This window comes from Lepisosteus platostomus, chromosome 4 (genome assembly GCF_059453375.1).
Source record: "Lepisosteus platostomus isolate fLepPlt1 chromosome 4, fLepPlt1.hap1, whole genome shotgun sequence".
Classification (NCBI taxonomy): domain Eukaryota; kingdom Metazoa; phylum Chordata; class Actinopteri; order Semionotiformes; family Lepisosteidae; genus Lepisosteus; species Lepisosteus platostomus.
In genome coordinates this window covers 12,288,067-12,303,784 of record NC_142614.1, presented here as the reverse complement: position 1 = coordinate 12,303,784, position 15,718 = coordinate 12,288,067, and the positions used below count along the sequence as shown (strand labels likewise).

The 15,718-nt window shown below is 46.9% G+C and overlaps 2 protein-coding genes across 7 annotated transcripts; one reads left to right on the top strand and one right to left on the bottom strand.

Moving 5' to 3' along the window:
- The first annotated feature begins 481 nt into the window (after positions 1-481).
- LOC148672682 (caspase-14-like) lies at positions 482-12,524 on the top strand. 5 transcript variants are annotated; one of them, XM_088628536.1, is made up of 12 exons: positions 482-610; positions 1,234-1,342; positions 2,013-2,461; positions 4,727-5,006; positions 5,376-5,438; positions 6,648-6,697; positions 7,428-7,580; positions 8,582-8,801; positions 9,329-9,451; positions 9,886-9,995; positions 10,423-10,546; positions 11,774-12,524. In XM_088628536.1, the coding sequence occupies exons 4-12, from the start codon at positions 4,730-4,732 to the stop codon at positions 11,797-11,799; spliced, it is 1,146 nt and encodes a 381-aa protein (XP_088484662.1). In that variant the 5' UTR covers positions 482-610; positions 1,234-1,342; positions 2,013-2,461; positions 4,727-4,729; the 3' UTR covers positions 11,800-12,524. The 5 variants fall into 5 exon arrangements, with proteins under 5 accessions (XP_088484662.1, XP_088484663.1, XP_088484661.1 ...); XM_088628537.1 differs by lacking the exon at positions 2,013-2,461 and having other exon boundaries at positions 484-610; positions 10,426-10,546; XM_088628535.1 differs by lacking the exon at positions 2,013-2,461 and having other exon boundaries at positions 484-610.
- A 450-nt stretch (positions 12,525-12,974) lies between these two features.
- Positions 12,975-15,449, bottom strand: LOC148672681 (zona pellucida sperm-binding protein 3-like). Of its 2 annotated transcripts, none has more exons than XM_088628523.1 (9): positions 15,048-15,449; positions 14,854-14,972; positions 14,662-14,765; positions 14,257-14,434; positions 14,065-14,182; positions 13,899-13,984; positions 13,712-13,824; positions 13,242-13,373; positions 12,975-13,126 (listed from the first exon to the last, which is right to left on the bottom strand). In XM_088628523.1, exons 1-9 carry the CDS (start codon positions 15,432-15,434, stop codon positions 12,993-12,995), a joined length of 1,371 nt encoding a protein of 456 aa, XP_088484649.1. In that variant the 5' UTR covers positions 15,435-15,449; the 3' UTR covers positions 12,975-12,992. The 2 variants fall into 2 exon arrangements, with proteins under 2 accessions (XP_088484649.1, XP_088484650.1); XM_088628524.1 differs by having other exon boundaries at positions 13,242-13,367.
- Positions 15,450-15,718: the final 269 nt, after the last annotated feature.

Below are 15,718 nucleotides of genomic sequence, written 5' to 3'. Positions count from 1 at the left end.
GAGCTCAGTAACTGAATGGTTACTGGAGGCGTTGGAAGCTGGGAGATTCAGGGACTGGGTCTGGGTAGGCATGAGGGGGCCCGTCTCAACACGCCAGTCTTATTTTCCACAGACGCCCCCAGCACTTTGGATAGATGACAAACAGAACTCTGATCCCACCCCGTTGTCAAGGCAGAGCAAATATTGTTCATTCGGTTCTCCTGCAGGGCATTGCTTTCCTTTACTGCTCCATGTAGTTGCAAATCTTGGCTGGTTTGAGTAGGAAGATTCCACACTAACAGCAGGAGGACATGGAAAGTGCACCACAGAACGAGCAGGAATGTCAAGTGTAGCCTTAAGATCTGCCGTGTTAACTAGTTTTAATCTGTTGCTTGCACCCTTTCTTCTACACTTACTTCCTTGTTATTTTGAACTCACTGATAAAGCCTGTGCTGCTCCTGCTCCCTGTAAATAGACTGGAGCTTGGAGAGGTCAATGTGCAGTTGTCCCCTCCACAGCCACAAGCCAGGACCGACAGCAGCTACTGCAAACTCTAATCTGCACGCTCAGCATCTGCCAGGCACAAAAGCATTAATGTCTGGGATTCAGTGATCTGCAATCGGCCCTGAAGGTGAGAATAAACCAGCCCCTAAATCAGGGCATTTAAAAAAAGAAAATCTTCTCTATCATTTTTTCTTTGCCAGATAAATATTCTGGACTTCGTTTGCTCCAAGAGAGCCCAAACACACTATGTGGTCCAAAGCACAGGGACAACATGAGTAGCCTGTACAGTAAGTGATTCTGTTCACAAGGCGTTTAAATAGATGTGGAGTCATCCTTGATCTTAACAGGTTTTAATTCCACTCAGTCATTGTTTGTTTTAGGCCCTGCGACCTCTCTGCTGTCTTCAGGGTGTGGACTTCCTTTGTAAAAACATAGCCCAGTTTATCTCTGCGAAAGGGGGGGGTCACACTTTTCTTATCTGTAGTTTTTAGAACCACCACAATCGATCGATCGCTGTGCTTGCTCTCTAAAGCCAGCTCTCTGTTTGAGGGACCTGAGCTGTGTGGGGAGTTGGGCAATGCAAATTACAGTAAAAGTACAAAGGCCTGGGGGAATTCAGGGATTTTGCCATTGTTCGTCTGCATCCTGCGAGCCGTGAAGTGAAATGTTTACCTACTCTTATTGGCACCACATTCAGGATCCCAGCGATATTCCAGTCAAAAGCTTTTTGTTTTCCTTGTTTTGCTTCAGTGTAGCCACACCTCAAGCACAGTCACCTCTATATAAGCCATCAGCTCTCATGAGCCTGAGAAAGGAGTTTTGTGTTGTGCTGCATAGAACTGCTAAACTCTAGACTCGGGTAAGCCATCATTATTATTCCAATATCCTATTCTTTTCCTTACTCTAGCAGGTAAGGGCAACTTCTTGTTTACAGTAATAGACCTGGTCCTGCAACAAGGCATTTACTGGAGAAATCTGATTAAAATGTTTTGTTCAAGGGTTTAACAGCTGCAATACTAATGGGACTTGAACCCACAACCCGCTGGGGAGGCATCAAGAGCTCAAACCACTCAGCCACACTACTGGTCTTTGTTATACCTTCTGTGAAGTCCTCTATCATGTATAGTTTCAGCTTCTTGTATTGGTAAATGTTTAGCATTAGATCAGCCTACACATCATGTCACGATAATTAGCTAGAGGTTAATTGATCCCAGGATCTCATCCAACCGTTAATTAAGAAAGGCCAGGGTTTAAGCTTTGACAAGGCTAATTTGCTCCATACTCCCACCACCCTTTTTGTAAAGAACTGCTTTTTGTTCAGTGACAAATGCATTCCGTTTAGTTTCCACTTGTGTCCTCTGGTAAATGTTACACTGTCTATTCTGAAGAAGTCGTCTGAGTTGTTTTAGTCAGTGACACTGTCAGTTTTGAACACTTGTATGTATTTGGAAAACTTTGAAATCTGTGTGCCTTTGTGTGTGTCTGCTACACTCCCATTTCATTTTCATTTTGTTTTCTGGGTTCTTTAGAAATACCCTGTTTCAGTTTGGAGCTCCCAGGAACTCCACCTGCCTGATTCGCTCACTGAAAAGTGGTAGACAAGAAGGGGGCGAGTCAATCTCAGATTTCCTGGAGAACTGGTTTAGCCTGAAGAGTGGAGTACTAATTTTGAGCTGCTTGGTTCTAGTCATAATGCTCTCAAGGGAATTTTGTACGTAATTATATTGATCAATATTTGATCAGCCTCATTTAGCAATTAGCAGGTGATTATGAAGTCTTGTCTCCTATAAATCCAATGTGTGGGTTCACACTGATGTCCAGCTTATGGCAATCCCCTGGGCTCAAGTCTTGACAGCAGCCTCCCAACCCACTGTTTGTTACCACTCCATCGATGGGACCTGATTCCAGTATTCAAAACCCTCCAGCAGTCAAACCAGTGGACCTTCAGAACCAACAGTGAAGCACAAACCAGAGCAAGGTACATTCAAAACTAAGACCAGGAGGCATTTCTTTACACAAAGAGTTTTGGGAGTGTGGAACAAGCTGCCCAGCCATGTTGTTGAAGCCCATACACTGGTTTCTTTAAAGGAGCGTTAGTTACAGTGCCTTGCGAAAGTATTCGGCCCCCTTGAACTTTTCAACCTTTTGCCACATTTCAGGCTTCAAACATAAAGATATAAATTTTTTATTTTATGTGAAGAATCACCAACAAGTGCGACACAATTGTGAAGTGGAACGAAATCTATTGGATTTTTGAAACTTTTTTAACTAATAAAAAAATGAAAAGTGGGGCGTGCAAAATTATTCGGCCCCTTTACTTTCAGTGCAGCAAACTCACTCCAGAAGTTCAGCGAGGATCTCTGAATGATCCAATGTTGTCCTAAATGACTGATGGTGATAAATAGAATCCACCTGTGTGTAATCAAGTCTCTGTATAAATGCTCTGCTCTGTGATAGTCTCAAGGTTCTGTTGAAAGCGCAGAGAGCATCATGAAGACCAAGGAACACACCAGGCAGGTCCGTAATACTGTTGTGGAGAAGTTTAAAGCCGGATTTGGATACAAAAAGATTTCCCAAGCTTCAAACATCCCAAGGAGCACTGTGCAAGCGATCATCTTGAAATGGAAGGAGTATCAGACCACTGCAAATCTACCAAGACCTGGCCGTCCCTCTAAACTTTCAGCTCAGACAAGGAGAAGACTGATCAGAGATGCAGCCAAGAGGCCCATGATCACTCTGGATGAACTGCAGAGAACTACAGCTGAGGTGGGAGAGTCTGTCCATAGGACAACAATCAGTCTTACACTGCACAAATCTGGCCTTTATGGAAGAGTGGCAAGAAGAAAGCCATTTCTCAAAGATATCCATAAAAAGTCTCGTCTAAAGTTTGCCACAAGCCACCTGGGAGACACCCCAAACATGTGGAAGAAGGTGCTCTGGTCAGATGAAACCAAAATCGAACTTTTTGGCCACAATGCAAAACGATATGTTTGGCGTAAAAGCAACACAGCTCATCACCCTCAACACACCATCCCCACCGTCAAACATGGTGGTGGCAGCATCATGGTTTGGGCCTGCTTTTCTTCAGCAGGGACAGGGAAGATGGTTAAAATTGAGGGGAAGATGGATGCAGCCAAATACAGGACCATTCTGGATGAAAACCTGTTGGAGTCTGCAAAAGACCTGAAACTGGGACGGAGATTTATCTTCCAACAAGACAATGATCCCAAACATACAGCAAAATCTACAAAGGAATGGTTCACAAATAAACGTATCCAGGTGTTTGAATGGCCAAGTCAAAGTCCAGACCTGAATCCAATCGAGAATCTGTGGAAAGAGCTGAAAACTGCTGTTCACAAATGCTCTCCATCCAACCTCACTGAGCTCGAGCTGTTTTGCAAGGAAGAATGGGCAAGAATTTCAGTCTCTCGATGTGCAAAACTGATAGAGACATACCCCAAGCGACTTGCAGCTGTAATCGCAGCAAAAGGTGGCTCTACAAAGTATTAACGCAAGGGGGCCGAATAATTTTGCACGCCCCACTTTTCATTTTTTTATTAGTTAAAAAAGTTTCAAAAATCCAATAGATTTCGTTCCACTTCACAATTGTGTCCCACTTGTTGGTGATTCTTCACATAAAATAAAAAATTTATATCTTTATGTTTGAAGCCTGAAATGTGGCAAAAGGTTGAAAAGTTCAAGGGGGCCGAATACTTTCGCAAGGCACTGTAGCTATGACATTCCAAATGGTCTAGATGGGCTGGCTAGTTTGTCACGTCACTTATCGTATGTTTATATGACCTGTGTGGACTCAATTGACATTCTTATTTCCTATTAGTATTACTTATTATTACTTACAGTTTGCAGCATTTTGCATTTGATGAATCTAAAAAGGTGCTGTATTGAAGCAGTAGTATGGAGAAGCTTGCAGGTTTGCAGATTTAAATCCCAAAGGGAAGCACAGCTTCAGATTGCTCCACTAAATGCCTGTATTGAAGTACATGAATACATGTTGCTTTGGATGAATGTGTCGTCCTAATTCATTAATAATTAGGGAGTTCGAGAGTTTTCTAGTGGAGTATTGAGGTCTGTTGCACTCAGTAGCATGTGCTGGAAGAGTTGGTGATTGATAGGAGTGGTCCAATGTTTCATTTTAAGCTCTGCAGATGTTTTGATATTGATTCTGCATGTAAACTTTGCTTGGAAAGCCTAAATTTGGGATGCGTGGGCTGTTATTCCTCAGGGAATGGCAAGAGGAATTTCTCAGGACGACTGGTGCCAGGCCTTGAGCAATATCATCGAGGAGCTAACGGAGCCGCAGTATAAGAAGATGATGATGCTGCTCCCTAAAATACCCCAAAGCAAGAAGAAGATGGCCAGGGAGGAGATGCCCGAGGTGATCGTGTCTCAGTACGGGCTGGAGGAATCCGTGTTCGCCGTTCGGGAGGCGGTGGGAAAGATTCCCAGGAACGACCCGCGGATGATCGAGCTGCTGAAGCCCTTCACTGCAGACTTGCACGGAGGTACAACCGCTTCCGAAGGGATTTAGCGAGAAGAAAAACTAAAACAAAAAACGGAGGGACAAAGTTGTAAAAGTCTGGACTGGTTCTTAAAGATGCGTTACTTTGACAGGCATACTAAGACGCAGGTTAATGTCATGTGGAAATCTGCACACTGGGTACATGCGCTCCAGACTGCATTGTTCTTCATCCCAGTTTGGGAGAACGAGGAGGCGCAGGGTTAATGTCGGAAAACCAAGGAGCCGACCAGTTGCTGTGGCTCTGGAGGCCGGAGCTACGAGATTCCAGGGGAGCTCATCAGAGAGTTTTCACACCCCTCACCACAGGACACCCTGACTTACCCTCTTTCTGCTTTGTGATTTTCCCTTACAGTGCAGAAACGCCCTCCTGCCGAAAGCCACAGCGCTCCGCCTGAGAAGGTTTATAAAACGGACGGTGAGGGTAAATTCTGTCTGCCTGTCTCTGTCAAACACCACTCTTCAGTTCTGACAGCCATAACGGCCTAAGAAAGAAACAGAGGAGGCCATAAGGCCCATCTAGCCCTTAAGGTAGTAAACACTGTGGCACAGTGATTAGCATGGCTGCCTTGAATCCCTGGGGCGCTGGGTTTAATTCTGGACCTGCTGACGTCTGTGTGGAGTCTGTATGTTCTCCCTCTGTTTGTTTGGTTGACTCCAGGTGCTCCAGTTTCCTCCCAAAGTCCCAAGACAAAATAATAATTCCCTCCGCTTATAGAGCGCTTTGCTGGACGCTCAACTCAAAGCATTTTACAGGTAATGCAGACTCCCCTCCACCACCAGTGTGCAGCCCCACCTGCATGATGTGACGGCAACCCAGTACACTCACCCCACACGAGCTCTCAGTGGGAAGAAGAACAGAGTGATGATGCCAGTTCATAGATGGGAATCATTAGGAGGCCATTGGTGAAGGCCAGGGGGAAATTTGGCCAGGACGCTGGGGTAACATCCCTACTCTTTTCCAGAGACACCCTGGGATTTTTAATGACCACAGAGAGTTTAACATTTCATCTGAAGGACGGTGCCTTTTTACAGTATAGTGTCCCCGTCACTATACTGGGGCATTAGGACCCACACAGGCCACAGGGTGAGCACCCTGCTGGCCCCACTAACATCTCTTTTAGCAGCAGCCTTAGTTTTTCCCAGGAGGTCTCTCATCCAGATACTGACCAAGCTCACCCCTTCTTAGCTCCAGTGGGCTGCCACTTGTGAGTTGTGAGTTGCAGGAAAAGACATGCTGGTAGGTTAATTGGTTCTGTGAAAACTGCCCCTGGTGTGAGTGCTTCTGAGTGTGCCCTGTAAAGGAATGACATGGCACTGCTGGTGAGGCATGCACCTCTCCTCCAGTCACCGCTGACGTCTGGTACAGGGCGGTGCAGCCTGTGACGTGTCAGACAGTGAGTGGCTAGAAGGTGGGTGGGATGGAATCTGGCTCCGCCTCCTTATGCTCCCCTGTGTGCAGGAGCAGGACTCTGTACATCTGCAATTTCTTTGTGCAAACTTTTTGAAAGGCAGTATAGTGTTCCCCATCACAGTTCTGAAGTCTTGATTGAATCCAGAGGAAAGTGTGCCACCTACTGGCTCAGCACCAAAGTATACTGATATCTGACATTTATTTCTCTCTCAGATTCCATTGGTTTGCAGAGCTCAAACACTGAGGGATGCTATATAGACAAGGTAAGCAGTTATAATTAGTAATTGAGTAGTCTTATAGGTTGTTGTGTGTCAAATACTTGGTGGATGTATTGGGATTTCAATATGGATCCTACCCCATCTCCAGTACAACGGAGACCGCATGAAGAATACATGATATCAGCCCATCCTGCTCTGAAGATTCACTGAAGCTACACTGACGATTATACCTGTAAGAAGGAAAGAGACAGGCCCTCGTGAGCTGGCCAGACTCATCTAGCTCAGAGACTGAGAACAAAGAACTGACCTTAAAACATTACCCAGTTTTCCTGGCTTTAAATAAACAAGTTATTAACCAATTATCGAAGCATTTAAAACTGGGTTCAAAGCCAAAATATGTGAATGCCATGAGATGGCTGGGGTGCTATCTGTGTGGAGTTTGCATGCTATCCCTCTATTTGCATGGGTTTCCTCTGGGAGCTGCAGTTTCTTCCCACAGTCCAAAGACAAACTGGAAGGTTAATTGGCTTCTGGGAAAATTGAGCTATGATATGAATGTTCTGTCCATCTTGGAATGGGCTGGCATCGTGTCGGGGGGGTATCCTGCCTCCTGCCCGTTGCTTGCTGGGATAGGCTCCAGCTTGGCTGTGGCCCTGTACTGGATGAAGCAGAAAAGAGATGAATTCTCCCGATGTTCTGAAAGTCTTAGGTCTGAACTGAGCTCAGACCTCAGACAGTAGAGATTAAAGTACCACTCCTTTCCCTCTGTTTTCAGGATGATGTTTATGATATAGACGGCGCGCGGGAGGCCTTCATCCTGTGCCAGAAGGAGAACCGCCGGGGGGCGGAGGTAGACCTGGAGCGGACCCGGAAGCTCCTGAGCAAGTATGGCTTCAAGTGCACGGAGGAGACGGACCTGCTGGGGAAGGTAATGGCCGCCCGTTCTCTTCCAGTCCTATAGTCTCTCTCCACTGGCGCAGCAGAGCTGCAGAAAGACACCCCAGAGCCCTTCATGCAGCCGCACAGCCCCTGCCTGTCTGTGGGGAGTTTGCATGGTCTCCTCATGTTTAGTTTTTTTTTTTTGCCAGGTGGTCAGGTATCCTCCACTGCTCTAAACACACCTTGACTACTCTAAACCATCCCTTTCCTGGGGTGGGGATGGGGGTCAAAGGGACTTTATACTTTGGGTGGTGGGGTTGTTCCCAGTACAAGAATTGCTGGCTATGGGCTAACGGAGAAGAAGAACCACATCAGTCAGTTGGTAACCTAGGATGTGTCCATTTCACAATATAATAGTAATGAAGTTAAATATGATATATTATGTACACATATTACAGGAGCATAAAACACATTAAGAATATGAGAAAGGTTCAAGGAAACAAGAGGTTCAAGGAAACAAAGGTTCAAGGAAAAAGGTTCAAGGTTTAAGGAAACAAGAGGCTCTTCTGCCTAAATAGCTTGTTTGGTTGCTAGTAACGAATTGATCCCAGGATCATCCACATGGGTGGACCGCTTGTTTCAAGCTCCCACCACCCTTTGTGTAAAGAAGTACCTCCTGTTGTTCTTCTCTGTAGCTTGCCCTTGTGACCTCTGCTTCATATTTAAGTAATAGTGTTATAATGAAACATACACAACTTCTGTTTATAACCTGGGAAAGATTAACATTAAGAGGGTGTTATAACATTAACTAGGATCTTGAAGGGGTCTGGTAACAAAGTTACTGGCTGTTCTTGAATATAAATGCTTCAGTAACAGACAACTTCAGCGTGAAGATCTTTGTATGTCATCCAGTTATAAAATGCAACTTCTTGGGTGTTACATCTACAGTATACACTTGCATTCAAATATTATGTATCTATAATTCTTGATAATACTGTGGTTTCCACATTCATTTCATTAGAAAGGTTTCATTTTCGGGTCCATTAACAGGAAATCATCCCGGAGCTCACAGCCTTCAGAGACCGTGCCAATCGCCGTCAGGTCAGGTGTTGTGTTGTGGTTCTCATGGCCCACGGTAAGGAAGACAGCATTCTGGGCACAGATAACCAGCCAGCTCTTCTGAAGGAGATCTTTGCCCTCTTCAACAACAAGGAGTGCCCCAAACTGCAGGGACAGCCCAAGGTCTTCATCATCCAGGCCTGCAGGGGAAGTATGTAAATAATAACATAACATCACTTTATTAGCCCTATACACTATCTTGCATCAGGAATTCATCTTTTTTCACATACCCCAGCTTGCTCTCCATGAGACACATAAACAAGGAGAGAAGCCTGGGGTCAGAGCACAGGTCAGCTATTGTACAGCACCCCTGGAGCAGTTGGGGTTAAGGGCCTTGCTCAGGGGCCCAACAGAGTAGGATTCCTCTGCCAGCTGTGGGATTTGAACCAGCAACCTTCCAGTCACAGGCACAGATCCTTAGCCACAGAACCACTGCTCCGCCATTTGTAATACCAGGGTTGTGCAGTAATGTACAGTGTCAGTGTCTCTCTGTCTGGTGTACAGCGTTGGTGTCTCTGTAGGGCTGGTGTCCTGTGTCAGGGGTCCCTCTAGGGCTGGTAACATTGTGTCATTAATAAAATGTGTGTTTTTCTACAGATATGTGCATTCTTAAAGGATGATGCCATTAAACATCCCGAATGCTTTTCCAAACTTTGCACAATTCTTTCCACATTAAAGGTGATGTGGATGAAGGAGTAATGCAGGCTGACGATCTGCCATCTGATTTTGAGGACGATGGTATTCAGAAGTACAAACTGCCCACGATAAGCGACACCTTCACAGTTTACCCCACAATGCCAGGTGAGAACTGTGCACACTGGGGAGGAAGGAGCCTCTCGTGCCATTGACAAGCTGCTTATCTGAGCACCTAAAAAGCAGTACAAAGGCACCCTGGGAGACCAAGACAGCTCCATAGTTTTAGACTGTTCAGTTGGTCATCTGTACAGCACAGTGGGCTGACATTGAAGGAGATGAGACAAAGGCTTTGCTGGAAATAGGCTGGTGTACAATGATGTCATCATGCGAAGTTCTCAGAGCACCGAGCACCAATACTGGAGCAGGTCGGAATGTTTAAATCTAAAGAACAAACGGTAGCAATTTTGCACCTACTGGTATTTGATTTTTCAGATGATAAAGGCAGTATTAAACGCACTGTAATCAGGTCCTGTGGCTTTGGGGGCTGACATGCCCTTGGCGGTGAGGGGGGACTGACGTGGGCATTCTCCACCCCGCAGGTAACAAAGCCTTACGCCATCCTGAAAGAGGATCCCCCTTGTTTTGGGTGATGGAAGAAGTCTTCGAAAAATATGCTCAGAGGTATCACCTGGCGGACCTGTTCATGAAGGTGAGCAGCGGGGTTCTGCCCAGACCAAATCTTCAAGGCCAAGGCCCTGCCAGCAGCCCTCCTGCCCCCAGAGGCCGATCGCGCTGGACTGCTGGTCTCACTTACTTCCTGCTATTGTCCCAGTTGGGTCATTTGCTCTGCGGATCGTTCCTTGGGTCAAGTAAAAGACATACCAAATTCACAGCGCAAGGGGTGGTCGTGACGGTCGGTGACTATATGGGCCTTCCGCATTATTTGTCTGGCATGGATGTCTGCCAGCTGTAGCAGATATGCACCGACACCTTTGCTGGTTCAGTCGCTGTTCTGCTTAATCTGTTTTTTTTTTGCATGTATTTGGTTTTAACATTTTAAACTGAACGAAAGATTCGTTGCACCATTCAACAAAATAGTCCACCACAGGCCCATGATCAGTGTCTATGTCTTGGAGGAGACAGCCAACGACAGAGCCATCAGCAAACGTAATGACGTGCCTGTCCTCCAAAAGGCTTCTACAGCTGTCTGTGTACAGAATGCACGGGATGGGGGACAGCACACAGGCCTGAGGAGACGTGGTAGGAGAACAAAAGTTGCTCTCATATAAGACTGTTAACCCTCACTCTGGTCCTTACCAGTGCTCTCATGCCCTCCGGACGTGATGCATTTGACAGTGGAACATGACTTCAGGGGAGCTTTTTGGGGAAGAAGCTCACTTTCCCACAAATCAAATAAAGATCTTCATAGCAGGTCACCTGTAATCATCACAGGCTGACTGATTTTAGTTTACTGCCTGGTACACACGTGTAAATTTGCTCTTGGCTCTTAACAGCTCAGACGAGAGCTGTAATAGGTATCAACCCAGATTCAGAAGTGGCCTCATTCAGCTGTGGTGCCTGACGTGGATATACACCTGGGGGTCTGCAGAAGGAGGAAACATTCGTTATACTGTAGGTGTGTCTCATACAGAGTCACTCTCACCTGTGTCTGTTCAACTAGCAAGAGCTGTTGAGGCTAAAATAACACCCAGCAGGCTACAGAGAGGCTGGGGCCAGTGTCCTGGAAGATGGGTAGTTTTGACACTCAGCACTGACTGAAGGAACATGTTAAATAAAAGTCTAAAGGATCAAGCAGATGTGTTAAGAGCTCAGCTGGAATGAAGACCAGCAGGCAGTGTTACATCAGGACTGGGGCAGGGAACCGCTACAATAACGAGGACAAAATTACAAAGAAATGAATCTGTGGTTTTGTGAAGTTTTCAGTCCCAAATGTCTAAGAAAGTTGCTGCAATTAGAGTGTATTATACATTTACCATATGTGCCAACTGTGTGGGACTTAAGACACTGCACTAAGCAACCCTTAACTCTGTCCACGTTGTGAGGCCTCAGTTGTCCAGTGACAGCAGGAGTTGGGTGTGTTTAAGGCTGCTGCAAGACACTTCATACACCAGAAACACCCAGAGCACTGCTGACACATCACACATCACAGGGATGGAAGCATTTTATTACCTATTTGAAGTATTTAACGAACAAGAGGTCACAAGTAACTTATATGGCAGAACAGGAGTCACAGCTTTACACAAAAGGCTGTGGGGGACTGGAACATGCTTGTTGAAGCTAAAAACCTTGTGTTTTTTCCAAGAAAACTACTAACCCCTAAATATTCAACAGGGGCTGATTGGTGAAGGGCCTCCTCTCATTTGTAACCATGCCTAGGATCTGTGCGTTCTCAAAACATTAGCAGCCTTTTTGTACATTGAAACTGATGCCAGCATTGACTTCCCGCTCCTTCTGTCTCTGTTGTAGGTGAACCAAAAAATGGTCCAGCCTGACTACACGCTGAAGAGCAGCACAGCCAAGGTCACAGTGAATGTGGAGACCAACTTCACTAAAGCCCTCTTTCTTAGATAAGCAGGCCTGTGCTGACCTGCTCCTGCTGGGAATGCACAGGCAAGAATCAGCAGCTCACTGCCACTTAAGTGGTTTATTTTTATTAATACTTTTATGTAAAGCCACTTTAGATAAAAATGATAAAATTAAAAAAGCAATTATATCCGCACACCAGCATAAATTCTCCATCTACTTCAAAGAGCCACAGCAGCTTTCATGGGCAAGTAGTAAAGTTTAATGGCTACCCTGAACAGCAGCACCTCCTTCAGTACCATGTCCCTATACTGGGCACCAACATAGCAAATTCTAGTCTGAAATCTACTGGTTTACCAAAATCACTTACAGCAACAGCTTGGTTTTCTCCTTAGAAGTGTCCCACCCCACTATAGCCTAGCCCTGCTGAGCTCAGGCCATCCAGTGGGAAGACAGGTCACAGCTGGAAATAAAAAACCAAAACTGCTGTACATTTGTACCTTCCTTGATTACAGTGAAGGTGTTTACAACTTAATTTGCCATCTGGATTGATAATCTTAAACCTGGAGCCTGCAACACACCAGTTTCATAAACAACACTAAGCAGATAGTTTCTTCATCTTCTAGGCTAGCAAAGAATCCTAGATCACTTGTTCTTACCTGTAAAAGTTACTTAATAAACAGTTTAAATTTGAGAGCACAGCCCTGCCTACATTTGTCAGGGTGGCAGGCCTAACTCAGAAACCTCTCCATCAAATTCCTGGTGTGCAACAAACTGATCTAGATACTACTCACTCTCACTGACTCAGACAGCACTGTGCAGCCAAAACCTGCTCTTGCAAGCATCACTAAAGCATACACAGATGGCCAGTGTAGAAATAATACCTAAACACAGCAGCCTTAGCTTAATTCCAAGAGTCAGCACATGAAAACCCAGTGTAGCAGTGGTGATTGAACCATTGTACTGGGTGAGCTTTAAAATCCTCAGTGAATTGGAGCCAACAGTAGCTGACCCTTTCAATAGATGTGGCAAAGGCACACAGAGTCTGTCCTTAACATGCCAGCATTATAGTTCAGTGGACAAGACAAATACTGATCTGTTGCCCCCAGTTTGACAGAAGTACAGTAGAAAAGACTGACTGAAACAGTTTCCAATCCCTCTTTTATTTCTCCATCACAGTCAGCTCAGTAGATTTGCTCTGCAGTCTCCTGTAAAGGACAGTCCCCAGCACAGCCACACAGACCAGCCCCACCACTGCCCCCAGAGCAGCCAGGATCACAGGCTCAGCAGACACTCCTGGAAAGAGGACAGGGTAGCTCACACTGCTCTACCATAGAAATGCTTTTAGACCAGTTCAGTCCCACTGAGACCCCAGTCAGTATACAGGTTGGGTACTAAAGGCTTCCTCTACCTGTTACATCACCTTCCTCCTGTGCTCTCAGCTGACACCTCTGACCTTCCACCTCTGCTGGGCGGTCAGCCTGCTCTTCCAGTACAAACAGAGGACCAACTGTGGCATCGCCTTCCCACTCAGCAGCTGCAACTGGAAGGAATTCTGGATTGAAATACCTACAGCGCTGCAGAAGACAGCATTCACTTTCACATAAGCCTGACCAGGATTTAAGGAGCATGTTGGAGGGAAGGACACCCTTTGGAACGCTCCTTTTCATGTAGCAATCCAGAGAACAGTTGCCTACATCCCCCAAGCATAAGAGCAGGAGGAATTGTGTACAGCATACAGTGCCATGGTTTTCTATGAAGACTTCTGCTCACAATCCCTCAATGTACCAATGTTCATACTACTGGAGTGGAACACTAGCCTCTACAAGAACTAGAATCCCCTCTTCTCATTTTGAGAAACCACAAGCAAGAGAGTCTCACCCTCTTTAGATCCCAGATCCCTCTTCATTCTCATCCAGTGCCTGGATTTGGTTGTAGGACAGCTGGAGTCACAGCAGCTGCACACCTGATCACTCCCATCCACAGACGTCCACCTACAGCAGGACAGGCATCACTGCAGACACCCGCATCAGAGCGCATTGCGGGCAACACCCTCCTCCTCACTTACACATTCCCAGTAGTGAAGCAGGCCTTGTTCAGGGAGTCCACACTCTGGGAAGCAGCAGTCACCTTCAGAAGGCAGGTGATGTAGATCTGGAACAGCACACCTTCAGTCAGAGGCTCCACTGCAGCTAAGCCTCCTCACAGCCCAGAGGCCACAGGAAGACACTCACTGAGCTCCTGGCATCTTGATAGAACCTGAAGGCATCCAGCTTCATCCTCAGCTTGCTGTCCTGGGGTCTTGGCATGAACTGAGAACTGGAGCCTGTAGTTTTGGCATCAGTCAGGCACCTGGGGGAGAGGGGAGGTCATTGCAAGTGCACCGTCTGCACAGCAGTTCCTCCATCAGAAGGCACAGGACTCACCCATGATTCTCAATGAAGGCATATCTGGGGGTAGAGGTCTGGTCAGGCACCAGGGTGGCCACACAGCTGTCCACAAAGAGCCGGAGGGGCTGGTGGTCGGCCTGGCTGACGGAGGCTTCAATATTCAGGACGTCCCCCAGGTAGAACACGTTGGAGGTCCTTGGGGAGCTCCAGTCATCTAGCATTGGAGAGGAGCCATGACTCATGGCCACGAATAGGTCCAGCAGGAAAATAGAGAACCAGATGAACGTCTCCCAAATACAGATCCCTTCAAAGAGCTCCGGTTTCTGGGAGCAAACCTTCATAGACCCCCAGTCAAGCTAATTCAACAAAGCTATCTTCTCTAGCAGACATCCCCAGTGCGAAAGGGAGTCTTGCTGCACCTCTCCCTACAAGAGCACATACCAGCCATGAGCACCAGGGAGAAATCCAGGACATCCTCCGCAGACTTGGTGGAAGTGTAGGGGACCCAGGTGGGCTTCAGGGCGCTGCTGCTCACATTGTGAAACCTGGGAAAGAGACTCCAGCAGAGTGACACGGTCCTTATTCAGCCCTGGAGCTCCGTGGACCCTGCAGGACAGCAGATGCCTCCCTCACCTCATGTAGCGACACTCAATCCCGACAACGGCGCCATTCGTTCTCACGATGGGGGTGTTGGCAATCGCCCGCGGGGTGTAGTTGAGAGAGAAGTTGTACACTAGCTCCTCCGGTGCGCTCTAGGAGAGAAGCGACGGGTGAAGCCGGCACACCACTAAAATATGAAGCTATGATGTCAAAGCCGGACACCCTACCGTCAGCGAACTACGACACGCCTGCAGCTCGGACACGAAGATCAGGACCTGCGCCGCGTCGTCTTGCCTTGTGGCGGCACAGTCTCCCAGACTGACGTCCGAGGAGTTGAGCAGCTGACCGGTACCGAACAGGTCTCTCCTGACTTGCACCACGATTTGACTCTCCCCGCACGCTACCGACACAGCCCGCACGAGCGGCGTAGGCTGCCGTAGAAACCGAGGAATTTTGTAAAACACAGCCCCCTTGTGCGTGATACCGGTTCGCCGTCCGGGAACTGAGCGCCATGTAGCGGCGTCACAGAAAACGCCGCAACAAAAGAACACCAAGAAGCTGAAGAAAGAAATACCCGAAATCCACATTTTGTTTCCCATAGAGAACAAATCCATGATACCTACTGTTTGTCAAGTACGTCTTTTTAAAGGCACACAGATATTCTCTCTTAATGGGGTTCAGGTTTGCCGACAGAGAAAGCAGATTCTCACGGAACAAACTCCGTGTCCGCTCGTACTGAGGAGCCCGGATAGAGCGCGAGAGTCGGGGAAGATCAGAGCAGCGATCAGGAAACAGCGCCGAGCCTGTTGAAAACTGTCCGAATAGGACCGGTGATGTTTTACGTATTCTTTTATTTCATGTTTCAATTTTCTCCGGCTGAGTCAGTGCGTTCTGTTGT

Excerpts from the sequence above, each read along its gene's own strand:
- LOC148672682 (XM_088628536.1), top strand. The coding sequence starts at position 4,730 with ATGGCAAGAGGAATTTCTCAGGACGACTGGTGCCAGGCCTTGAGCAAT. Across the intron at positions 5,439-6,647 it reads GAAGGTTTATAAAACGGACG|ATTCCATTGGTTTGCAGAGC; the intron begins GTGAGGGTAAAT and ends TTTCTCTCTCAG. Across the intron at positions 8,802-9,328 it reads CATCCAGGCCTGCAGGGGAA|GTGATGTGGATGAAGGAGTA; the intron begins GTATGTAAATAA and ends TCCACATTAAAG.
- LOC148672681 (XM_088628523.1), bottom strand. The coding sequence starts at position 15,434 with ATGGATTTGTTCTCTATGGGAAACAAAATGTGGATTTCGGGTATTTCT. Across the intron at positions 14,766-14,853 it reads ATTGAGTGTCGCTACATGAG|GTTTCACAATGTGAGCAGCA; the intron begins GTGAGGGAGGCA and ends TCTCTTTCCCAG. Across the intron at positions 13,127-13,241 it reads GGAGGAAGGTGATGTAACAG|GAGTGTCTGCTGAGCCTGTG; the intron begins GTAGAGGAAGCC and ends TCCTCTTTCCAG.